The sequence below is a fragment of the Stenella coeruleoalba genome (assembly GCF_951394435.1).
Source record: "Stenella coeruleoalba genome assembly, chromosome: 2".
Lineage (NCBI taxonomy): Eukaryota > Metazoa > Chordata > Mammalia > Artiodactyla > Delphinidae > Stenella > Stenella coeruleoalba.
Window position 1 is genome coordinate 110,047,630 of NC_137147.1, and position 25,622 is coordinate 110,073,251.

The 25,622-nt window shown below is 46.7% G+C and overlaps 1 protein-coding gene across 1 annotated transcript; it reads right to left on the reverse strand.

Moving 5' to 3' along the window:
* Window positions 1–252: 252 nt before the first annotated feature.
* On the reverse strand, window positions 253–22,603 carry VPS33B (VPS33B late endosome and lysosome associated). Its single transcript, XM_079914222.1, has 23 exons — window positions 22,286–22,603; window positions 18,736–18,816; window positions 18,294–18,355; window positions 16,780–16,829; window positions 16,517–16,584; window positions 11,609–11,654; window positions 10,442–10,536; window positions 10,040–10,144; window positions 9,543–9,639; window positions 9,241–9,318; window positions 8,823–8,896; window positions 8,435–8,521; window positions 8,185–8,275; window positions 7,897–7,971; window positions 7,584–7,648; window positions 7,410–7,464; window positions 6,448–6,494; window positions 5,726–5,858; window positions 5,031–5,104; window positions 4,439–4,540; window positions 4,209–4,284; window positions 3,990–4,106; window positions 253–3,695 (listed from the first exon to the last, which is right to left on the reverse strand). The coding sequence occupies exons 1-23, from the start codon at window positions 22,379–22,381 to the stop codon at window positions 3,616–3,618; spliced, it is 1,854 nt and encodes a 617-aa protein (XP_079770348.1). The 5' UTR covers window positions 22,382–22,603; the 3' UTR covers window positions 253–3,615.
* Between the last annotated feature and the right edge of the window lie 3,019 nt (window positions 22,604–25,622).

A 25,622-nucleotide genomic window follows, 5' to 3' on the forward strand; every position in this document is an offset into this window, starting at 1 on the left:
CGGGGACTCGCGCACTGGGCGTGGGAAGCGCTCGCGCGCCGGCGGGAGACCGGATCGCTGTGTGCGCGTGCGCGCGGCTCTCTTGTCTCGCTTTGCTGTAGCCGGGAGGGGACGTCCAAACCTTGCGAGACGGCAACCTGCTCGGAGTTCCGCCCCGCCCCGGCGCGGTTTTGATTCGAAGTGCCCGTCGCCGCCCAGAGACCGCCCGGTGTCCGGATCTCCCCGGCGTGGCGCGTAAACGGCCTTGCCGCCCTCAGCCGGAGGGGTGACATGAGAGGGATTAACAGAAAAGCCTGGCGCCGTAATTTGTTTCCCTTGCTCATTCAGGCAGCAAGGCTGGGGACCGAGCAGTTTCCCCAGATGTAGGAAACCATGACCTAAAGGGAAAGGGAAGGGACGGACACTGAACCCTGCTCACCGGCCTGGTACCTTTCTAGACGAGTGATCCCATTTAATCTCCCCAACCATCCCGCTAGGTATTATCGCCATTCTACAAAGGGAACTGTCTCAAAAAGGTCTGAGTGACTTGCCCAAGTAACGACTGGTAAATGAATGGAAATTACCTGGATCGTGGTTTTCTTTCAAATTACCTGGATTTATATAATTGTTATATAAAAATTGAAAAACTCAAAATCGACAAAGTACTTTTGTATCCTTGCTACATGCCTTAATGCTTATATATCACTTTTTCCTTTTTTCATGGTTGTGTAATATATTGGTGTGTAGATTCATAATTCAACTACTTTGCCATCGATGGATATTTAGGTTGTACTTTGTACAAATAAATGTCTTCATACCTAAAACTTGGCATTTTGCATTGTTTTCTTAGGGTTGGTTCCTAGAAGTGTAATTACTTTATGCTCCCTCTCCAGATAGGCTGTATTTATTAATTTGCCCTCACCACCAAGGAAGAGTACCCTCCTCACCCTCAGCAGTATGGAGTACTACTGTCCTTTTAAACCACTTTGCTAGGCAAAGTGGCATTTCCTTGTTTGATTCATACTTGCTTGATTATAGCTGAAATTGCACATTTTCCCCATGTGTATTGGTCAACTGTAACTTCTGTGAATTCTCTTCATTTGTCTTTTCCATGAAGGAAAAATAAAGGATGCCTGTTTGCTTCACCTTCCGGACCGTGTTTTTCTCACTTTCGGAAAAACTTCATTGGTGCTTTCAACATCCTTTAACTCATGAGCAGCGCGTGCCAAACATCTGCACCACTAGTATGTGGCCTGCAGGCAACCACTTTTTAAATTTACTTGCGCTCTTTGTTGATTAACCTGAGAGTTTTCCAGAAAGCTTCAAAAACTTGTGATCTTCAGACAGGTTTCCAGGGCCACGGTTGTAAGTATCCAGACATAAGACGATTTTGCTATAATGTGCTTTACACTGTAATTCTGAAGCTAACAAAGATCCCGTGGTCAACGATCATAGAACCGTTGGAAGATAACAATTCAGAGCACATACTCAGCATGTAAAACACTCTGTAATGTGTATTAAAAAGGACCATTTTATATTTCTAGTGAACAGCACTGTTCTAGAATGCACTGCCACTGTTTATTCATTTGGGCATAGAACTTTTTCTGACTGCCAAATATTCTTTCTACAAACTAACAGCCCTGTCAGCAGTGTCTTTGATCTTGCACACTAGCTTGACGTAGCACTGTCAAGATTCTAGCTAGATACTTGAGGTACTGCATTTTCCTTGGAATTTGCACTCACAGCATTATCATTCTCCTATGGAAAGAATACTTTTGATGATCCAACACCACAGGTTTGGATCTTTCTTTTAATAAGTGGCATGCAAGGCAGAAATAGAGACACAGATGTAGAGAAAAAACGTATGGACACCGAGGGTGGGATGAATTGAGAGATCGGGACTGACATATATACAATAATATGTATAAAATAGGCAACTAATGAGAACCTGATGTACAGCACAGGGAACTCAGCTGTACAGTAGAAACTAAGACAACATTGTAAAACAACTATACCCCAATTAAAAAAAAAAAAGACGTGGCAGCACTGTGGATTGGGCAACAGATAGGAGGCAGAGCTTGGGAGGAACAGTTTTGCAAAAGCCCAGGCCAAAAACAAGTACCTCTGCCATGGGGATGGTGAGAAGATGAACCAGAAGCATTTAGAAATAATGGGTAAGGGGACCAGCTGAATGTGGGGGATAAAAAGAAAAATATCTGAGGTCGAAGATATAATTTCTTTTTTTTCTTTTGATTTTTAAAATTTTATTTATTTATTTGGCTGCACTGGGTCTTAGTAGCAGCACGTGGGATCTTTGTTGCCGCATGTGGGATCTTTAGTTGTGGCATTTGAACTCTCAGTTGTGGCATGCATGTGGGATCCAGTTCCCTGACCAGGGATTGAATTCGGGTCCCCTGCATTGGGAGCACGGAGTCTTAACCACTGGACCACCAGGGAAGTCCCAAGGATATAATTTCTTGCATGAACAAAACTTGGGTAGATGATGAGGATGTCAATTAAGGAAACAGAGGAAGAGGAGCAGATTTAGGGATCCCAAGTGGGGACACGAGGTTCAGTGTGAGAGTTTATTTTAGACATGCTGAGTGTGAACTGCCCATGGAACGACCAGGTTGTAAATAATCGCGTGAATCTCAGCAGTGAGACAAAAGTTTGGGATGGGCAAGTGGATAACAATAAAGGACAGAGACAGGAGATGCAACAAAGGAGGATACACAGAGAGAGGAACCAAAGGAGATGGAAGTGCAGCCTAGGAGAATGCAGGAGGACAAAGAAGTGTGTCATGGAAGCTGAATATGAGAATTACAAGAAGGTAAAGGGGATCATCAGTGAGATCAACTTAGAAGACGACCACTAATAGATGTGGTTAGTGTTCACAATTTTTAAAGGGTAAAGGGAAAGAAAGGTCACTAGAATCAGCACTTAGGAGGGCACTGGTAACCTTTATAGGAGCACAGTTTGCCAATGCCTGAAATTGCTCTAACAAGGGACATAATCTTTCATTCTGCAATAAGAAACAAAAGGCTTAAAATTCAAGCGACTCCTTAAGTTAAAACCATAGCAAGCTCATTTTTTCTAAAGTGTAATGAATCACAGAATTTTAGAATTGGAAGGGTGCAATCATCTAACTGGTACTGATCATCTAAGTAATCCTCATTTTATGGTTGAGGAAAGTCCAGTACAGTGCAAGTTTCAAGGAAGAACCAGACCAGGCCCAGAGCTACTACCCAGTCCAGGCCGTAGAATACACGAAGCCCCTATGTAAAGCTCCCTCTGCTTCACCAGTAAACATGGAAGTGCCTGTCTAGAACTAAACATAATATTGATACATTGAGAGTAGAGGCTTTATTTACAATGATACTCAAACAGGATTTAGCAAAAGATCCTCTTCCTCCTTATCTCATCAGCATGGGCTGTACTTCATAAACAAAAAAGAAATATCCTGGGGGCAGGAAGTGAACTCTCTCCTCAGATATGTTCTCTAAATTCAAATAAGTTCCCTGCTCCCCAGCTGTTAGGAGCATAGTTGGTAGACATTTTATTAGCAGCTGGGATTCAAACTCCTGCCTCCCACTGCGGAACATGTCCAGGGAGACATCAACACTGGCCGGGAAAAGTTCAGGCTTTCACCTCACTCATGGCCTCCATAAGGCGAACGCTGTTGGTGACTGCTGTTGTCAGAAAAATGAACCTGTACCCTAAGGAGTCAAAAGCAACACCATACATGACTGAGGGCAGATTTAAGCCCCTAACACCAGCCATGTCAAGCCCCTCCAGTTCCACGGCCCTGGCTGGGTCAGAGCACCAGTTTATAGTCATAGATGCGTCTGTGCCATGCTCCTGGGCACAGCAACTTGCCACGCTTGGTGGAACTGGGCTTCCTGCTATTCAGCCCACAGCAAGATGCCAGCAAGTGGTACCCAGAGGCCAGTAAAGAAGCCTTCCTGAGGGCTGCCCTTTGTTCCCCAGATCCCACGGAAGCCTGATCTCACCTTTCTCTCTGCCCAGGAACCGGAGGGCTGAGATCTCAGAGAATGTGCAACCACCCAAGAACACCACCAAGATGAGGCGCAGGGACTCACTGGAAGCCTTGTCTTCCTTGGTCATGTCTGCAAAGACCAGACCAGACTCAGCTCTTCACCAGCACTACTGGATGATGCATCCGGCCCTCCTCTTGTTTCACCCCGCCCCCACTGGGCAAGGCCATGCACCTGTGAATGCCAGCTCACTGCAGTTGAGAAGCCGCACGACTTCATCCAGGCCCTGCCAGCTTTGCCGCTCCAGCACCTGGGAAGGCACAAGCGCTAGTTTCAAGTCTAGCAGCAGCCAGACTGTCACATTTCTTGCTAGTCACTCAGGTAGTTAAAAGTTGGGCCAGGCCAGGGACTAAGAGAAAGCAGAGAGCATGAAATATGAACAGGAGCGAGCCACTCGTTCTCACCTGCTCGATGATTCGGCAGCTGAGGGGCACGTAAGCACCACTGAACACATACGCCATGTCACGTGGCACTTTCAGATCATACTCGCCATCCACACGTGGGATCTAGAGGGCAAAGGGGACTGTATGAGGCAAGTGGCCACTCAGCCCTCCAGTCCTTTACAGGGTCAGAGAAAAGTGGCATACCCCTAAGAACAGTTCTTACTTCAACTAAAGTAAGAAACAGCAATAGCCTTGGAGGAAAAAAAAAAAAGAATCCATAACTAAAGATGAAAGCTGTTCAGTGCCTGCTGATTCTCTTGAATGAGTTTCCATGCTCGCTGGAAAGAGGGACCCTTCTGACCCTTCAGCGACATGGGACATGTCTGTCACTGAAGCGGCACTTAGTGTATTCTCTGACATTGGTAGGTGTGAGTTACGTGTTCATTAAATGAATGAACCTTTGTGTCTTGTCTCATTATTAAGCTCATGCTATAATGCTACCACACAAAAGGATCTTTATAAAAACAAAATGGCAGAGAGGATTTTGTTGGTTCAAAGTACTTCACAAAGGACTGACCCCACTGCCTCCCTTGTCCACCCCTGTTCTACATACCAAATTCAGCTTCTTGCTGATGGCGCGGAAATTGCTCCTCTTGGCCAGAGAACTGAAGGCATCAGTAATCTTTCCTGGGAAAGAAATCTGCGCTGGTTTCATCTAAGGTTTATGGATTAATGATGCTGCCACAGGTGATACCACTCAGGAAATGACAGGACCCCCTCTTCTCAAATAGCAGGACCTATCACATCTGAAGATCCCCTTCAAAGCCGTTCACCTACAGTTCCCTGGAACTGATTAAGACAATCACCACCTTTCTCCCACCCGCAGTCTTCCTCCTCCTACAGGGTACCAGCCCTCTACTAAATGCAATCTACAGGGTGATCCTAGTTTACTGGTTAAGTGTACGGCCTTTGGAGTTAAATCTGACTTACTAAGGGGCCCTGAAGAAGTCACTTAACCTCCCTAAGCCTCGGTTTCCTCATGTGTAAAATGGAGATAATAAAACTTACCACACGGAAACTTTGCGAGGATTAAACGAGAAAGTGTATCTAAAAGGCTTAGCACGTCAGTGTTCAATAACTGGAAGCTGCTCTTACAAGCAGAAGTAGTGGCAGTAAGGACAGTAACAGTAAGGAATCACTTTCTCCTTCCCCAGCTCATTCTCTCCCCACCAGGGTGCTCTGCCTATTGAGAGAACGGGCAACAACAGCCGAGGAGGGTGAAAGGGGTTACCTGTACTCCCTGCTCACCTGCAGCCTTGTCCGTCACCAGCTTGCTCACTTTACTCTCCACAGCTGTGAGGGTGTCCCCCGGGGCCTGCTCCGTTAGGAGCCCAGCTCGCCGCAGATTGGAGAAGGTTAGCAGGTGCTCGGGGCCATAGCTCTGAAGAAAATGCAATTCAGCTCTCTACCGAGCGTTCACCAAGGGCCTAGCACTGTTAGGTGATATGGAGGTGGGGGAGAGGATTATGTGCTCTGTGTCCTGAGCAGCGCACACTTGTTTGTGGGGAAGATTTTCATATCAGAAATCACCAAATGCCAAACAAAGAATAAAAGCAGCACGGAACAATTAAAGAGCACAGAAAGCTGTCGATGTAAGGAGGTGGGGAAGGCTTCACAGAGGAGGTAGGACTTGAGAAGGACCTGGAAGGAAAGGTGTATTGACGCCCCGCAAGGTGCTAAATAAAGGGAGAATCCAGGAGTAAGAACTCACCACTGGGTCCAACAGCTGAATTGTTCAAATTCCCCCCGCATTGGCCACATAAGAGGGGAGGAGAGTGAAACAAGGGTAGTGGGAAGGGTCTCTGCGTGCTGAAAGGTGACCATCCCCACAACCTCTGAGAGGGAGGCTGCATGGGAACAGGAGGGTGATGGGGACAGGAAAGGGACCATTTCTTCTTTTGCCTCTTTCGAAAATGTCCAATGACCTCCCTCCACCAAGTTCCCTCAAGAACACAGTCTCCTGGCCTTACCTGCAGATACTGGGTTTTCAGGGATCGGTAATCCTTGGGGATCAAACCTGAGGGTAAGGAAGATAAAGGTTCATGAGCCAGTTGAGGTGCCCTAAAGTGTACAAACCAACAAACCAACCCTCGTCCCCCCACCAAAAAAAAACCCTAGTCAGAAGGAAGGAGTCAGTACATAACGTTAACCTTGCATCCTATGCAGCTGATTCTAAATTGACTCCTAAATTTACGCTTGCTTTTTGAAAGATATAGCCTGGATCTGAGAGTTCCAAGGAAGAGCCCCGAGGAAGCGACACCGAAACAAAAGCTAATCTAATCCGTAGTGGGGGGTGGGATGCGCCAGGAGGGAGGACACGGGCCTTCCCGTGCATTTCTCTCTGGCTATGGGCCAGTTTTCTGGGGAACTGCTCAACAGCTAGTGGGGAATAGGAAAAGTGTTCAAATGAGTTCCCAAAGTGCAGCCTTAGATGTTTTTCTCCACAGAGGTAAGAAGAAATGGACTTCCAACTACAATAAAGGGGATTTAGAATAAGCAAATAACGTCTTTGGGTAGAAAGCAACCTTAAAGAATATTTGCCAACTGGAAGACTTCAACATTCAAAACAAGTTGCCATGAAAGGTTGCAGAATCTGAGCTTTTAAAATGTTTATGAAATTGGTTTTTCCTGGACTGTATCTTGATTATGAAATCTTGTTGCGGGTAGGAGGCCAGATGGAATGATGAGAGAAATGCCGTTCGGCTCTACCCCTTTGCAATCCTACGATGGGACAGGCCGTGTGCCGGGGGCGTTGGGGAGGGTGGATGTGGTCCTGTTTAGGGCTGGAACAATAAATTACCTTATGACCTGGGGATGTTTCACCCAAAACAAAAGCTGCTTTATTTTACAGGGGAAAGAATCCACGAGATTACAGGGAACTATCCCTAAGGTACAGCTTTTCAATCTGGCGTCTTTGGTCCCTGGGGCTCACCGTTCTCAGTGATGGACAAAAGGCACATGAGGCGAAGGCTTTCTATGGGTGACACCTGCACAGGAAGAAAGAGTCAAGGAGAATTCAAGTTTCATAACACACGCTCTCCTCTTGCTTCCGCTTGGGCCCCACCTCTAAACGCTGTTCCCAATATCTCCCCCCTTCCCGCCTCACCTGCCGGTCTATGTGCTCTTCAATGTAGTTGGTGCTCTCACGGATGCTGAAGCCCTCCAGCAGCGCTGCAAATAATCAGAGGAGAGCCTGTTACTGGGGGAGCTGCTCAGCTGTTGCCATCTATGCTAATGGGCGTCTTGTCTCCCCATCTCTTTCTTCATCCTTGGGGTGGGTTAAGGGGCCCCCAGGGCTTCTAGCAGGAACCAACATTCCACACAGCCAGCGTCAGCTGGAAAGAGCCAGAGAGCATCTTTTCAGGGCGGGCTGGGACTGGGAGCCACGGAAGCAGAAGCAGGAGAAGTAGCCAAGTCACCATGCTCAGTCTTGATGAGCTCCTGGAAGTCCTGCTTGGTTTTCTTCTTCATGATGGATTCACAGGCCCCGATATCTGCAGACAGGACAAAAGGGGAGCTGACATATCCTGGTTCTGGAAGAATGCCTCTTTATTGTCCAGAAGAATAAGGACCTCTTAAGGCAAAGTGCAGGAGCACTTCTTCACACTTTAGACCAAAGAAGAGCACTATTTTCCAAATGAACAGGGATCTCCTCCCAGATCTCCTCTGCAGGGTTCCCCTTGCCCTACCCTCAAGCTGAAACCTACGGAGACTCAGCAGGCGGTGCTCCTGCTTCAGTCCCTTGAGCTCCTGGGACACGAAGTTCTTCATCTGCTTTATGTCCATGCCTCTCCGGCGCTGTGGGGACATTCCCATGAGGTCAGCCCCTCTGCCCTCAGATGTGAGCAAACACTACCCTCCCTCAGTTCCCACCCACTGTAGCATCAGAAGGGGAGCCAAAGGGCAGTAGCCTGGGGAGCCACTGAGGAAACAGAGGACCCGGGCTGGGAGCCTCACGTCATACTGGGCCTGCAGGTTCCGGGCCTTCTGGCTCAAGAAGCCAAAGACATTGGAGAAGTGCTCGTTACGAATCTCATTAAACACCTGCAAGGAGAATGAGACAGGAACAAATTACTATACAGACACATACCTCGTTCCTTCCTGCCTCATCAGGGTAACAACGGCTCAGGGAGAGTGCTCAGCTATTCTAGCAGAAGTACAAAGAAAGCTGAGCTGGTATCAGTAAGGACATGTCAAATCCCTGCTGTGTGCTCTGGGTTGTGCTCTTAACTGGCTGGGTGCCCCTCTGTCCTGGGGACTCGGCCTCTCCTCCCAGTGCCGGGGCCCACAGCCTCATGGTGGCAGTGGCCCTGGGGAAATCCTCTGCCAGCACCCATGTGCTCACCTTGTCCTCGGCGTTGAGCAGCACCTTCAGACTCTTGTCAGAGGATGTGACTTCTGGGCCAAAGTCGACACTCCCTTTGAGAGCAGAGGAAACAGCTCTGAGGATCTCTGATGAGTCCTTCCTTCCCCTTTCTTTCCGGAACTGCCATTAAAGGTCCCCCAGGGACTTCCCTAGTGGTCCAGTGGTTAGGACTCTGAGCTTCCAATGCCAGGGGCCCAGGTTCCATCCCTGGTCAGGGAACTAAGATCCCCCAAGGAGTGTCGCCCAAAAAAAAGAAATAAAGATTTAAACGTTCCCCCAAACTATTTGGAAGGCAGCAGTTCACTCCAAGCCTGGGTCTCTCCCACAAGTCCTGCACCCTCACCGTGGGAAGCTCCAGGAGCTGAGGACCCCTCCGTCTCACTAAGATGCCACTTACCACACTTGACGCGGAAGGTGTCATCCACCAGACCCTCGTAAACCACCTGGGAGCAAAGTGCTGTCACAAAGTCCACGTCTGAAACCGAGATCCCCGACAGTGAGGGTCTTCCCCGATGCAGCCTCCCACCCAGTTTGCTCAGTATCCGCTCAAGTGCCTTCCATGGGGCCCAAGTGCCCACGTCCCCAGTCAACGCTGGCATTCACAGGCTCAACTTGAGGATCCCAGCTGTGCCACCATGTTTCCCATATTCCCGTATCTTCTAGGGTCGACAGATGAGAGGAGTGCTGAGCATACTTCACCTCTGTCCAGGAGAAAGACATGTCCAATTTCTGGCCTTCGGCCCTTGGTTTCACCATCCTCCTCCTCTTCCAGTTTCCTCCACAATTCATGTGACATCTGTCAGGGCCCAAGACATTCACAATCTTATGTCCAGGTCCCTTGTGCAGCCCCACACCTACAGAACCCAACCCCTTTCCATGTGATCCTTCTCCTTGACCCCAAGAGAGGAGCTAATTATTAACGATATTACCTCTACTACTCCCACCTGTTCCTACCCCTCCTCATCCTGCCCCACACCAGTGAAGGAGTCTCTCCGCCCCCAAAGATTTAGGGATGCTACCTAGAGGTCCTGGGCCCTTGCCATTCTCTTAGCCACACAAGTTCTCCCCTCTGGGGACCTACTCTGGAGCAATGAAAGCAAGGTAAAGAATATACCTCACATCCCAGATGCCCATGAACAATCCTTGGTGGTTAGAAAACAAGTGAATAGGGGCTATCAGGACACAGAACTGCTCACCTTAGCACATCTGCCAATTCCATAGCAGTTAGGGAAGGGTCCATAGAGCGTGCTGAGGAGGTGCAAGGCCTGTGCCACAGTGTTGATCCAACACTGATCTCCTTCCTGCAGGGACCACATGGACCACAAAGATATGGATCAACCCGACAGATCCATCTGGAAAGTGGATAGGCCTAGAAGCCCTGAGCAGAAAGGCAGGGTCTGGGCAATGCTTGCAAAAGTCCATTTTCATTGGCCCCAATGGAAGCCCCATGAGCCTCAAGCAGTGGTATTCCGTCTCCAAATTACTATCACTCATGATAAATTATGAGGTGGATGAAGGTTGAATCCATATTTCTAGCCCACAGGACCCCATGTCTGTCCCGACTCCTTGATGCCAAGACCCAAGGGCCCTGCATTTACCAGGAAGTAGTCCCTGAAAAATTCTGGTAGTTCCATGCTCAACAGATCCACATCAAGAGGCAACAAAGAGAAGGCCCATTCGTCACAGCTCACATCTGTGGGTACAGACAGCATCAGCCTCCCTGCCGAAGGCACGTGGCTCCACATTAAGAGGGAAGCTCCACTACAGCCGTGCAAAAACTCCTGAGTGCCTGCCACACGCCAGGTACTGCACTGAGCACGGGATGCTCAGAGGCGAATAAGATACAATCTCTGCCCGGAAGGGGCTCACAGGCTGATGAGGAAAGGAGACATGTACGTAACAGCCTGTAATACAGTGGGATCTCAGTGGTGTGTTTTCGTTAGAGTGCGGACCAAAAGTGCTGATGAAACACTCCTTCATTTATGCATTATTGGACAAATACTGACGGAGAGCCACATATGTATGGTGCTAGGCTAAATACTGGGGACATGGTGGTAAACGGAATGGACATGCTCCTGACTTCTGGAGCTGACAAGGTAGTGAGAGAGTACACACCAGACAAATCTAACTACAGTTATATGCTCCAAAGGAGTAAAACAGCAACCTATGAGCACAAATATTTCAGGGATCTAACCCCAACTACAGGCACAGGAAAGACTTCCCTAAAGAAGAGACATTTGGCTTAGAATTTGAGTATGATTTGGGTAGGCAAAAAGCTGTAGGGTGAGGAACATTCTAGGCAACAAGAACTGGTGTGTGAAGTCCCCATGGCTGGAGGGTAGTGAGTCAGGAGAGAAGAGTAGCACGTGAGGAGGCTAAAGGGCCAGGAAGGGGCCAGACTGTAGAGGCACAGGAGGCCATGCTGAGTATCCTGGGCTTTATTCTGAGCCACTGCAGGATTTCCAGTAGGGAGGATGGCGACCAGGTTTGTGTTGCACGGAGGATGGAGTGAGGAATGCACACAGGAGGGAAGGCACGAGTTTTGCTTGTGGGAGTCTTGGGAGGTAAGAAGAGGGCATCGGTGATTTTCAACTATAGCCCCACTAGTATTCTAATTTGGGGTCTTCCTTCCCATTCTCAGTACCCTCTCCTCCTGCCAGGCCAACAGGAATAAGGCAGGGAAAAGGAGATGGGTACGGGGAACAACCATCACGGCCTTCTTCCACATGTCCTCCCCCTCTCCACTCATATCCGTCTCCTCTCACCTCCATAGATGCCCTCTTCCTCAAGCACCATCTCACACGCATAAAACTGAAAGAGAAAGGGAAGCTGATTAGTAACCCCCTTCTCCATTCTTTCCATTTCTCTGGAGTTCCTCTGTGGTCACTGATGAGGACCACACTTATTCTTTTTTTTTTTTTTTTTTTGCGGTACGCGGTCCTCCCACTGTCGTGGCATGTCCCGTTGCGGAGCACAGGCTCCGGACGCGCAGGCTCAACGGCCATGGCTCACAGGTCCAGCCGCTCCGCGGCATGTGGGATCCTCCCGGACCAGGGCACGAACCCGTGTCCCCTGCATCGGCAGTTGGACTCCCAACCACTGCTCCACCAGGGAAGCCCAAGGACCACACTTACTGAACCCAGTGAAAAAGACAAAAGAACCCAGACTCTTAGATCTAGAAAGGACCGCTGGAATCACTGGCCCAACGCTTTGTTTCCTCTTCAGCCATTTCATTCACTTATTAAGTCAACTGCTTTTTTTCTCCCTGATTGACTAGAAAAGCTTTACAAAGGAGAAAGTATTCAGCTGTCAGGGAAGGGTGGGTCCTGCCAGCAGCGACGGGAAGCAGGGCATGACAGTGCTATAGAAACAGAGGAGGAGGAGCAGGTGTAGGTAAAAAGCAATGGTGTGGAGAGAGCAGGGATGGAGTTCTGGTTAGGACATGTCCATGGGACCTCTGCAGACACCGAGGGAGGTCTGGACAGACAGCCTTGGGGGCTAAAGTCACATACACTGCACTTAAAGTGGATAGCTTGTCCAAAAGAACATACAGAGAGAAGAGAGCTTAGGACAGGACTCTAGGGAACCAAAATTAAAAGGGTGCACAGTCCAAGACCGGGCAGAGAAGACCGAGAAAGAATACATAGAGAGGTGAGACTAGGAGAAAACAGCACCCCTAAATAGCACCTCTAAAGGCAGAGTTTCAAGGAAGAATGGGCAACAGTCTCAAATGCCAGAGAAGTTAAGGAGGAAGAGCATGACATAGACATCACTGGATTTGACAATGGAGATCTTAGGCGACTAGATTAAAAGGTGAAGGTGGGGGCTTCCCTGGTGGCACAGTGGTTGAGAGTCCGCCTGCTGATGCAGGGGACACGGGTTCGTGCCCCGGTCCGGGAAGATCCCACATGCCGCGGAGCGGCTGGGCCCATGAGCCATGGCCACTGAGCCTGCGCGTCCGGAGCCTGTGCTCCGCAACGGGAGAGGCCACAACAGTGAGAGGCCCATGTACCGCAAAAAAAAAAAAAAAAAAAAAAAAAAGGTGAAGGTGGACGTGGGGAAGCAGAAGCAGTGGCAGCAGATAATTCTTCAGTCTGGCCACAAATTAAGGGAGAGTCGCTGTCAGGGACAAGAGATGAGGACAGAGAACTGTTTAGAAGGGATAAATATGGTTGAAGATATAAGAGTCTACTTGATGAAGCAAGAGAGTGGAGAAAGCAGGCAGGGATGGGGCCAAGAACACAGGTGAGCCTCCGCTCTTAGATGGGGAAAGGCCAGTGACTTGTCCTCCTTTTTTATTTTTTGTAAATTATTTTCTATTTTTTATTTTATGTTTTTTTGGCCATGCTGCGTGGCTCATGGGGATCTTAGTTCCCTAACCAGGGATCGAACCTGCGTTCCCTGCAGGGGAAGCAAGGAGTCTTAACCACTGGACCACCAGGGAAGTCCCTATGGACCTACTTTTAATGCTAACTAATTGAATTCCATAGCCCAGTTTGAAAACTGCCGATCTTCATAGTTAACAAAGGAAGTCTCAGGACGAGAGACAGATTTCCTCTTCCCTACAGCTACTAAGGAAGGCATCATCCTATGATGGAAAATTAGGTCAAAGGATTTGATCAGATAGGGTGTTAGAAAGAAAAAATTCATGAAAATATCAATTTTCTTTTTCTGTGTGATATAGAGGCTTGTAGCATTATTTGAAACTGTTACCAACTTGTTCTATTCCCTATTTAAACAAGTCTGTCCTTGGAAGTATAATTTGAAAAAAAAGGTTCTTGTAAGACTCCAAAAACTAGAAATTACTGCTATAGCTCTTTTAATAACATTCAAAAGTATCCTGTAATTTTGATTGGTTATTTTACACAATAATTTTCTTGCCCTAGTAATAATGTTATACTTGATGTATTTGTATTCCTAAACAGGATAAATAGCTGTAAGACTGTGCCATCGGGACTCCCCTGGAGGTCCAGTGGTTGAGACTCTGTGCTCCCAATGTAGGGGGCCCGGGTTCAAGCCCTGGTCGGGGAACTGGATCCTACATGCATGCCCCAACTAAGACCCCACAGGCCGCAACTAAAGATCCTGCATGCTGCAACTAAGACCCGGAGCAGCCAACTAAATAAATAAACATTTTTTTAAAGAGGGACTTCCCTGGTGGTGCAGTGGTTAAGGATCCGCCTGCCAATGCAAGGGACACGGGTTCAATCCCTGGTCCAAGAAGATCCCACATGCCGTGGAGCAACTAAGCCTGTGTGCCACAACTACTGAGCCTGTGCTCTAGAGCCCGAGAGCCACAACTACTGAACCTGTGTGCCACAACTACTGAAGCCTGCACGCCTAGAGCCTGTGCTCCGCAACTAGAAGCCACCACAATGAGAAGCCCGAGCGCTGAAATGAAGAGTAGCCCCCGCTTGCCATAAGTAGAGAAAGCCAGCATGGAGCAATGAAGACCCAACGCACTCAAAAAAAAAAAAAAAAAAAATTGAAAAGTAAATAAATAAAAAATAAAAGTATTACCTCTCTTGATCCTCATAATTCTATGAGGTGTGGAAGATTAATGCTATGTGCTCCTTATTTTATGGTTACACAGAAGAGTCCTATTCATCCCTCATTCATTTATGTCAGTAAAACTGAAATCCTACAGGGCTACTTTTTTTTTTAATTTTTTAAAAATTAATTAATTAATTTTATTAATTTATTTTTGGCTGTGTTGGGTCTTCGTTGCTGTGCACAGGCTTTCTCTAGCTGTGGAGAGCAGTGGCTACTCTTCATTGCAGTGCGCAGGATTCTCATTGCGGTGGCTTCTCTTGTTGTGGAGCATGGGCTCTAGGCGTCTGGGCTTCAGTAGCTGTATCACGCGGGCTTCAGTAGTTTTGGCTCACGGGCTCTAGAACGCAGGCTCAGTAGTTGTGGTGCACGGGCTTAGCTGCTCCACAGCATGTGGGATCTTCCCGAACCAGGACTCGAACCCGTGTCCCCTGCATTGGCAGGTGGATTCTTAACCACTGCACTACCAGGGAAGTCCCTACAGGGCTACTTTTAATGCTAACTAATGGAACTCCATAGCCCAGTTTGAAAACTGCCAATCTTCATAACTAACAAAGGGAGTCTCAGGAAGAGAGAGAAAATTCCTCTTCCCTACAGCAACTAAGGAAGACACTGTCCTGTAATGGAAAATCAGGTCAAAAAATTTGATTAGATAGGGTGTTAGAAAGAAAAAAATTCATAAAAATATCAATTTTCTTTTTTCTGTGTGATATGGAGGCTTGTAGCATTATTTGAAACTGTTAACAATTTGTTCTATTCCCTGTTTAAACAAATCTGTCCTTGGAAGTATAATTTGAAAAACAGGGTTTTGTAAGACTCCAAAAACTAGAGATTACTGCTATAGCTCCTTTAATAACATTCAAAAGTAACCTCTAATTCTGATCGGTTATTTTACTCAATAATTTTCTTGCCCTGGTAATAATGCTACACTTGGTATATTTGTATTCCTAAACAGGATTAATAGCTGTAAGACTGTGCTATCAATCTTCAAATGATCTTCAAAGGAAGATCATTGGTTCTTTCCTCTTATTCCTTTTAAATGATGAGAAAACAATATAAGCCTATGATTCCTCTAGACTTCTTAATAGAAACTGAAAGTCACCTCATTTAAAAGAGATAAGTACTATTATCAACTCCATTTTATAGATGAGAAAACTGAGACACAGAGCAGTTAAGTAACTTATCCAAGATCACACAGGTAATAGGTGCTAAAGCATGGATTCACAGCCAGACAGTTTGGCTTCAGTGTCTTTAGTCTTACCTACTGCTTCTATTTTCTTTAGAATTTTCTTGGGAAAATTGCAAAGGAATAAATCCCTGTCCTTTCAACTTTAATTTCTACCTGCTCTAAGTGTGGCATGCACTACTTGGTATAACTGTATAGTCCTACGACGGGCAATGTATAGACCTGGTACATCATTCCTCCCAATCAATCAGGTTGAGGATGTACCTACAATGCACCCCGTTGATGTGGGGATGACAGGGGAGCTTGATGGAATTGAGAAACGGAGATACTATGACAGATCACCTAACACTTACTGCAATTATTGAGGTAAAGATGGAAGAAACCTAGCCTGGCTATGTTAATTCACTATGTGACTGTGGGCTTCAGTTCCCTCAGCTGCTCCAAGCTTAGAGACCATTTTACTGCACCCTGTGTAAGAAAAACCTCTTCCAAAGTACACTGGTATGGTTCTGATAACCCAAGGGCAGCCCAGCCACATGCCTTCGATGAGCGTGGGGCGGGAGGGTGAAGATTTATTGTGTTTGTTATTAAAGGGATATAGGGAGAAAGTCATTGAAAAGCCATAACATTGTGCACCATTACTATATAGGAATTGGTGTTAGAAGGGATACATAGCAGGTTCTACTTCAAAAATGTCAATCTTTTCACTTAAAGAAATCTATGTAGAGGATATCTCTCACAACTATACAATCTATATTCGGGGCAATTTGATGACAGACTCTCTGCTACCTTAATAAAAAGACGGTGACAGGTATTTTGCTCAGTCACCTATAATTTGCTTTGCGGGAGATACAGCTATATAGTGTTGGCCCCTTACCCCTTCCTAGTCCCCAGTCCTGTTCTACCCGATGTCATTTCCACCAGGGTCAAAACTCACCTTCTGAGGACTGAAGATCACTTTGTATTTTCGAGTTCGGCCAGCCATTTTGTCAGCATTGACAAGATCTACAGACAGAAAGGATGCAACTCAAAAGCCATGGACCTTTGTTAGACTAGAAGCAAGGAAGCAGAGAGCCTCTACGAGGAGTATGGCCTACCCAAACAATTCTTTTCTTATTAAAGGGTTCTTATGGTCAGGGTCCTTAGACCTTCCCACCCTTTCCCAGGTCTTAGTTATAATGAACACCATGGCACACTCACTGGCAATGTACCGCATATTCTTGATGCGAGGTCTGACCAAGAAGCATAATCTATGGGAGAGAAGGGGGAAAAAAACCTCAGTGAAGAAAAATCATGAAGTTGGTGATAGCAGCTTAGAAGAAACTTAAACAATGCCAACTCTTTCACCATTTGCTACAGTTCTCACCCCAGCCAAAGCCCTGCCAGCTCTTTTGGCTCACTACATACCAAACACACAGGACCCAGGACTTCCCTGGTGGCGCAGTGGATAAGACTCTGCGCTCCCAATGCAGGGCGCCCAGGTTCAATCCCTGGTCAGGGAACTAGATCCCACATGCATGCTGCAACTAAGAGTTAGCATGCTACAACTAAGGAGGCGGTGAGCCAAAACTAAGGAGCCCTGGATCCGCAGCTAAGGAGCCCGCCTGCTGCAACTAAGAAGCCCACCTCCCGCAACTAAGACCTGGTGCAACCAAATAAATAAATAAAATTTTTTAAAAAATATGAGTATATAATTAAGAGTTTAAAAACACACACACACACACACACACACACACACACACACACACACACAAGACTCCCCTCGATAAAACAGGTATATCGTGGTGGGTTGGGGGGCACTTATTGGCCTTATGGTGGACCCAGGAGTTCCTGCTCTCAAATAATTTACAGTCTATTGGGCAAAATAAGATGCACATATGTATGGAGTATATTAACAATCAAGTGTTAAAAAACAATACAAGAAAGTATATAAAATAGTGTTCTTCAAACTGGGGTTCATGGATGTATTCTCCATGTATCTAGGAGAATTATTTCCTCTAAGGGAGGGTGTACATTACTTAAGTTGAGAAGTATTAAAAATAAAAACAAACACCAGACAACAGGCAGGATGTGACTGTGTACCAGGTGAACAGGACAAACACTGAACCCCATGCAAATCTAGAGGAGGAGAAAATCACCCTGGAATGGCAACTGAGAGCTGCGTGGAGGAGGTGGGGCTGGATTCTGAAGGCTGGATATTTGTCGCAAGAACAGTGAGGAGAGGAGAGAATTTCAGGCAGAGTGGGTGGAGTGGCCAAAAACACGGAGGTACGTGTGCAGAGCCTGGAAGCACGCAAAAGTGCGAGCTGAATAGTGGGGACATGAAAGAGACCAGGCTGGAAAGGGGGTGAGAGGCCTCCCTGGAGGCAGCCTTGGAATCTATGACGAACAATGAGGACCTCACTCGGTAAGTAAGGGAAGCCTTGAAGGTTCTTCAGGAGAGCCCAATGAAAATATTTTTGAAAGATTATTCAATCTGGTTAGAAATGGTAGGTTGGGTTAAAGAGAGATGAGGACAAGGGAGGGAGAAACCGCAGAAAGGGAGACCAATTAAGAGGCTAAAGCACAACCTAAGGATGAATTTGTAAAAGAGGAGGGAAGCAAACCATGTCACAAACATCATGGTGCTAGATCTCGGCCAAGGACCAATCAAAGGCCAATGTGTAGGGACCTCCTCCAGCTTGGAGCCGAGACAGAGTCTCCCAGACACTCACTGTTCACTGGAGCTGAAGGCTGGCTTGTTCTCCACTTTGTACAGCTTGTCTACTTCATGTTGCTACAGAGAGAATCCAACAAAACAATGGATATAAGTGTGCTTGGAAACCCAAAGCCCGATACAATGATGGGTCTTCTGGAAGGGCTCCCTCCTATTTATACTAATTCTAGCAGTCTAAGTACCTCCCTGACAACCATCCCACTGAACCTTCCTCAAACTGTCAATAGAAAACCCCAAAATAAAACAATTCAAAAACAATACAAAGAGTATCAATCCCCCCTTGTCACCGTAACTCTGCCATCCCCTATTTACTGTAACTCTGCCATCCCCTATTTACCCTATAAGGGTAGTCACTCTTCAGTAATATATACTGTTCATCAAAAGAAAAACTGCTTAATAGGAAAGAAGGGCCTGATCCACATGGGGAAAGGGGCAGGTACCTTTAGGATGGAGACATTGGCGATTCGATCCAATGGGCTCATGAGATCTGCCTCAATGAACAAGTCCTTTTTTCCTGGAAGCTGAAGGAGACACAGTATCTTGGGTTACTCTCAGGTCACACGAGCTCCCTCGGCTGACAGCTCATCCAGCCATCCACTTAATAGAAGCACAGTCTCTGAGTTGGAAGGGCACTAGACCTCATCTACCCCAGCACCTTATTTATTGCCTATATCCACAGCTGACATTTCTCTACATATTCACCTATTTTGTTTTCTCATTTTCTGTACCAGTGGAAAGATATTTCACCTTCTTTCTAAGGTTAAGTCCTTGTCACTCAACCCTCCTGCTCGCCTGTGACCTTGTTCTACATCATTGCTCCTCTACTCCACCACCTCTTCCACTGTCTCCTGATAACCCAATCGATTTCCTGCTGAACGAAGCCAAACAAAACAAAACCACACCGTGTATCCTCCAGCCCCTCAACTAACTGCCAAATATCTCTTTAAATGGCATTTTTCTTCTAATTACAAAAATAACCTATGTTCAAGGTGGAAAACTTAACCCAGGACAGTCCTCACCCTCACACCCACTCTCTCATGCCAAATCCCTGTCTCCTGGTTCCCGCTTCATCACTCCTGATGCTGCCCTTTCATCTGTCCAGAGGAAGGAGAGGTCACACTGAGCAGAAGAGAGGGGGAAGTCGTTGAAAGCTTCCTCTCAACTAGGCTTTGACAAATGGGTAGGATGTTGGCAGTGATAGATTGAGATGGCAATCTAGCAAAGGCCAGGAAAAGAGAACAGGCTGAATGGTAAGGGCAGAACAAGCAATTCAGTTTGCCTGATAGGTAAGGCAGTGGTCCTCAACCAGGGCTGATTTTGCCCCCCCGGGGACATTTGGTAAAGTCTGGAGACATTTTGGATTGTCCACCTTGGGGCAGGGGGTGTTACGGGCATCTAGTGGGTAGAGGTTAGGGATGCTGCTAAATATCCTACAATGCACAGGACAGTCCCACCACAAAGAATCAAGCAGCCCAAAATGTCCATAGCACCAAGGTCGAGAAATCTTGATGTAGGGGAATGGTGTGAAACAAGACGGAAATCTTTGACAGGAATTAGAGCATGAAGGGTCCCAAATGCCAAGTTAGGGAGTTTGGTGTTGATCCTCTATGGAACAAGGAAAAATAGAAAGCTTTTGTACACTGAAGCATCCAATCAGCTGGGAATTTTCATTAGGTAAATCTGGGAACTGTGGGTAAAATGGATTGGAGACATGAGAAACTAGAGATAAGGACTACACTTATGTGGTTAATGCAACAGTCCAAGCAGCCCAAGGACTTCCCTGGCGGTCCAGTGGTTAAGACTCTGCGCTTCCACCGCAGGGGGTGAGGGTTCCATCCCTGGTCAGGGATGCGCGGCATGCCGTGGGGTTTGGCAAGAAAACAAAAGACATACAAGCAGTCCAAGCCTGTGGTAATGAATGAGGACCCGATTTAGGCTGGTGGTGATGTGAACAAAAATAGGTTTTTTAAGAGATACATGGAATGTGTAATCGAATTTTTAAAAATACTTGAAAGAAATTAACAGTGTTAACAGTGCTTGTATCTGATAGTAGGGTTGTAAGTGATTTTTTTTTCTTTACACTTTATCTTCTGCATTTTCTAGAATTTGTTAGTGTTATTTTATAATCACCATTTAAAAAGTCAGGTGTAGGGCTTCCCTGGTGGCGCAGTGGTTGAGAGTCCGCCTGCCGATGCAGGGGACACGGGTTCGTGCCCGGTCTGGGAAGATCCCACATGCCGTGGAGCGGCTGGGCCCGTGAGCCATGGCCGCTGAGCCTGCGCGTCCGGAGCCTGTGCTCCGCAACGGGAGAGGCCACAGCAGTGAGAGGCTTGCGTACCGCAAAAAAAAAAAAAAAAAAAAAGTCAGGTGTAAGGAAATAAATATCCACAGGACTCAGCAACTGGTTTAGTTAAGTGTGAGGAGGGAAGAAGAGTCAAAGATGATTCTGAGGTTTCAAGCCTGAATAGCAGTGCCCATTAATAAGAATTAAGTCAGAGGAAGTTAGTTTGAAGAGGACATTACTGCACAGAAATCCACTCTGGCCACGTTAAGTCATCCTTGTGGGCAGCTCTTCCTCAGGTCATTCTATTTACAAGTTTCTATCCTTGGTCTCATTTACTCTTTCATGGGGATCTCACCAGAACTAGTGGTTCTAACTAGCATCTCTTTTCAATTCCTCAGACATCTTTTGGGTGTCTTTCATGTGCCAATCATTGTGCTACCACTACAGGACATATTACAGAGAAATAAAATATGGTCCCACATCCCCTGAGGTTCTCCCAAGTCTCCATCTTTACCCTAGCTGCAATTCTACCTTTCTATCTTCTGATGTTACAAGCAGTATTTCCTCCTAGCATCTTAACTTCATCCTATCCAAACCCAAACTATTCAACTTCCCCCACCAAAACTGTTCCTCTTTCTAATTCTTTTTCTCATTTCTATTCAATGTTCATGCAACAAATATTTATTAAGCACATGCTAAGTGCCTGACTCTAAGCTAGGTACTCACTAGGTATACATGTGGGACAAAATAGGTATGTCCCTGTCCTCAAGGACCTTCAAATCTAGTGGGGAATATGAACATTAAACAAAAGACTATATATGTAATCCATTAAAATTACAGTAATAGCATTACTTTCTTATTAGCTCAAGTTAAAAATGTCAAACTCAGCTTTGCTTCTCCCTTAACCTTTACGACCAATCAATGTCCTTGAGTCTTTGACTCAAAAAAACCCCATCAATTCCTTTCATTTCCACTGCCACTAATTTTGTGTGGGCCTTTATTACTTCAGTCTGATCTATGGTCTCCTCACTGGCCTTCTTGTTTTGCCCATTTATCCAACTTCACAATGGCTATTAGAATCATCTTCAAGTATTGCTTCATGTCACATATTGGGGAAAATTTTTCAGTAGCTGCCTAATGCCTATTGTGTAACTTCTCATCCCTCTCTTCTCTGTATTACATGCCTGTCCTTCCCTGGTTCCTCAACTTTGCTCCTACCAGTCCTTCTGCCTGGAACATCCTCTCCCATCTCCAAGGAAAATACGCTCATCTTCACACTCCAGCCCCTTGAAACTCCTAGATCACTCCAGCTACAAATGATTGTTTCAGGCGCCCTAGCTATCACTCGTTCACCACATGATACCCTGTGTGTGGTAATTTGTGTTTCATACTGCTCCCACTGGAACGTAAGAACTCTAAGGACAAAGTTGTCTTAACCATCTTTCCATCCCCAGTGATGCTTGGCACTAGTGGTGTCTCCCTTGTCTGTATGAAAAAAAGGGGGGGGGGAGGGGGGATTTCCATTAACTCTCTGGCCAGATCGTCCCAAGTTTCCCTCCCTGAGTGCTTCATTTTGGACCTGCCACTGAAGCTCCAAGGACAATACCAAGGGCCAAGAGCAAGACCAAGGGAGCTCGGTAAGAAAGAACTATGCATCCAGTGAGTGCTGCTCATACAGTAAGGCCCCCAGCGTGGCAGGCACTGACCTGCTCCAGCAGATAGATGAGCTGGTCTCGGGCCAGCCTCTTGAGCATGGAGAAGTCAGGCAGCTCTGGGGCATCCGGACGATGGGGAAAAGCCATGGCAGCGGTCACCTGGGCCGCAGGGTGGAAGAAGGGGGACGCCCTCCGCTCTGAGAAGGCCGGCAGCACCCCAGGTTAAGCGCAGGATGGCTCTCCTTCAGGTAAAGGCACAGACTTCGAAAGAGCCCCCGAAGGGGCCCTCGCTCCTCAGCCACAATGGAGGAATGAATGGCCACCTCCTGGCCGGACAGCCGCAGCCTCGGGGGACCTCGCCTCAGGCTTGCAGCCACTTTGTCCCACCCCACCCCTCCCGGTCCACTCTGCCGGTCCGCAGGACCTGGGTCTACACCTGCAGAGGTACCCGCCTCCTGCCAAAGAGAGGGACGACTTCCTAGACCTCCCGGAAGTCCCGTGCACTCTACCAGCGCTCAGCGTACCCGGAAAAGGACGGCGTCCTGGAAGGGACATTTGAAAACGAGCGGCAACGCGTCAAGGTTCAGTTTCATTCCTGACCGGAGGCGAGTGTTCCTGTGATAAAAGAATTATACCTTAAACTAACTTTGAAGGGTACACCCAATTCTCCTAGCTCACCCAAGCAAGCGATGGGCACTTGCTCGATTTTCAGAACTTGGTGAAATCGGCGAAACCAACTCGGAATCCGGAGGGCATTGATCACTGAGGATCTGGGCTGTCAATCAAATCTACTCCACAAATTTAGCTGCAGGCTGGGAGCTCTCTCGCTTCCGAACTGCGGGAGGCCAGACGCGTGGAGATGCGGGGCGGGTGTGAGGGGAGAGAAGAGGAACGCGTTAGTAGCCAATGGAAGCCAAGTCTCGCCAGCTGTGACCTTTCAATACGGAGTTTTGGCTCATTAATGCACTTCGTGGGAAAATGGGGAAATAAACTGTGGCATATTCATACAATAAAAATAACTGAATAAATTAAAGAAGCCAGACACGAGAGTGGCATCTGTATGCCATTTATGTCAGGTTCTCGAACAGGAAAAACTATAGTGAAAAATTTCAGAAAAGTGATTGACTTTGGGGATGAAAATTGGGAAGAAAATTAGGGAATTTTCAGGGGTGATGGTAAAGATCTATATTTACCTTGTTAAGAAAAAAAGCTTATGAGAGACATTATAATGGACAGATCCGGCTGACAATACCTGAACTCACTAATCAATCGTGACATCACATCATCATCTCCTGGTGAGATGCATGGGAAGCACGTGTTAAACCTGATCAAGCCTCAGGATCTAATTACCAGTTCATAGGAAATACAGAGGGTAGTGGAAACACGATAAAAGACATCACAAGGATAAAATCAACCATGTTGATTATATGGGTCAAATTATATGGGTCAAATAACCTGTCAAATGACAATGAGAAGAAAGTGGAAGGGGAAACTACTTTAGAATAAAAGACTTCTGGGACATAACAACACAATGCAATATTGCAATGTGTGGACTTTGTTTGGATCCTAATTCAAAGAAATCAACCAGAATATTATTAGGATATTAGCTGATAATAAGGAATTCCTAAAACTTTCAAGGTATAGTAATGGCTTATATGTCTATGTTAAAAAGGAGCCCCTATCTCTTTGAGACACAGACTGAAGTACTTACAGATGAAATAATATGATGTCTGGGATTTGCTTTAAAATAAGCCAAAGGGAGCTGTGGGGCAATGAAGAAAGATTGGCCATTTGTTAAATGTTGAAGCTGGGTGATGGGTACACAGGGGTTCATTGCACTACAATATTCTACTTTCGAATGTTTGAAAACTTCTATAATAGAAGATTAAGCAAAAAAAAACCCCAAAACTTTTATGCTCACACTGGGCTTCAAGAGCTTGTTTAGTATTTTTCACTGAGCTTCCTCTCACCCCCTCCCCTTAGATCAAATCTCAGCTGCACAGAAAGGTAGAAGCTGCCCTTCACAGATGAGTGATATATACACCCTCCAGTTTGCAGGGATTTAAGTCCCTTCTGTCGTACAGTTTGCCAGCCTCTTGAGTTTGGCCCCAAGTTGCTGTGAGGTGCCCATTTCACCCACAGTTGCTTTTATTCCAGCTTGAACAGTCTTGTTATCTGTTGCCTCCTCCACCAGATGCTACACCTGCCCCCCCAAATCTCCACCTCATCCAGTGTGATGTCAAAGTCCTTTGTTGTGTCATGAAACAGGACTGCCTGGGGATAGGGCACCATGGAGTCCTATGACCCGCACCCAATGGAACACAGGCTGAGTGAGTCCCCATTCGCCTGTCCAGCCTCCCTGCTTGGGATGGGGCAGTGGGGGGCCGGGGAGAAGGGACAATTTTCCCAAACACCTCAATGACAGTGGGTTAGGATCTGAGACACACAGTCAGCATAGAGCAGGAACAGGTCAACCTGCAGGAAGTTTAGGCCTTCTTGGCTGAGATCTGGATGCACAGGCTGGCAAAGGTAAAAGGCCGGGCTTTCTGCCATTGTGGATTGGCTGATTGGTGGTGTAAGGTTTCCCAGCCATTTCTTCCTTCACTCAACCAATATTGAAATCTATGTTGGGGGAATTCCCTGGCGGTACAGTGGTTAAGTGTCTGCACTTCCACTACAGGGGACACAGGTTCGATCCCTGGTCGGGGAACTAAGATCCCGCCTGCTGCGTGGCACAGCCGAAAAAGAAAAGGGAGGAAGAAAGAAATCTATGTTGGGAGTGGAACTACAGCAATGAACACATACACGTCTCCTACCCTTATGGGATCTACCTTCTAATGGGGCAAGGTGGGTGATGACAAATAATGCATTAGTAATACATTTCAAATACTAGGGAAAATTAAACAGGGTGTGGTGATAGAACATGAAGGGAGCTGTTTTAGACTAGGATGAAAAGGCCTGTGAAAGTAACATTTGACCTGAGGCCTGAATGGCAAGGACCCAGCCAAGTGAAAATCTGGGGACAAAGAACTAGTAGGTGCAAAAGCCTTAGATTAGCATTTACAAGAATGGAAACAAAAGATTTAAGCTAGCGAGCATTAGGATGGTGGTGGATGAGGTAAATGGAAAACATATCCAAGCTAGCAATAAAAGCTTCTAATATTTCATAGTCCCCTGGGGAAAGGACACAAATGATTTACAGGAGTTAGAAATGCATATGTAAGCAGTCAAATAGCATCTTGCTCCTCTAAGTTATTTTTTTTTAAATAAATTTATTTACTTTTGGCTGCATTGGGTCTTTGTTGCTGCACGCAGGCTTTCTTTAGTTGGAGTGAGCGCGGGCTACTCTGCATTGCGGTGCGCAGGCTTCTCATTGCAGTGGGTTCTC

Coding starts and splice junctions, on each gene's coding strand:
- VPS33B (XM_079914222.1), bottom strand. CDS start 22,381: ATGGCTTTTCCCCATCGTCCGGATGCCCCAGAGCTGCCTGACTTCTCC. Junction 16,585..16,779: donor GAATATGCGGTACATTGCCA/GTGAGTGTGCCA, acceptor TTCTGTCTGTAG/ATCTTGTCAATGCTGACAAA. Junction 8,897..9,240: donor CACCTTCCGCGTCAAGTGTG/GTAAGTGGCATC, acceptor CTGCTCTCAAAG/GGAGTGTCGACTTTGGCCCA.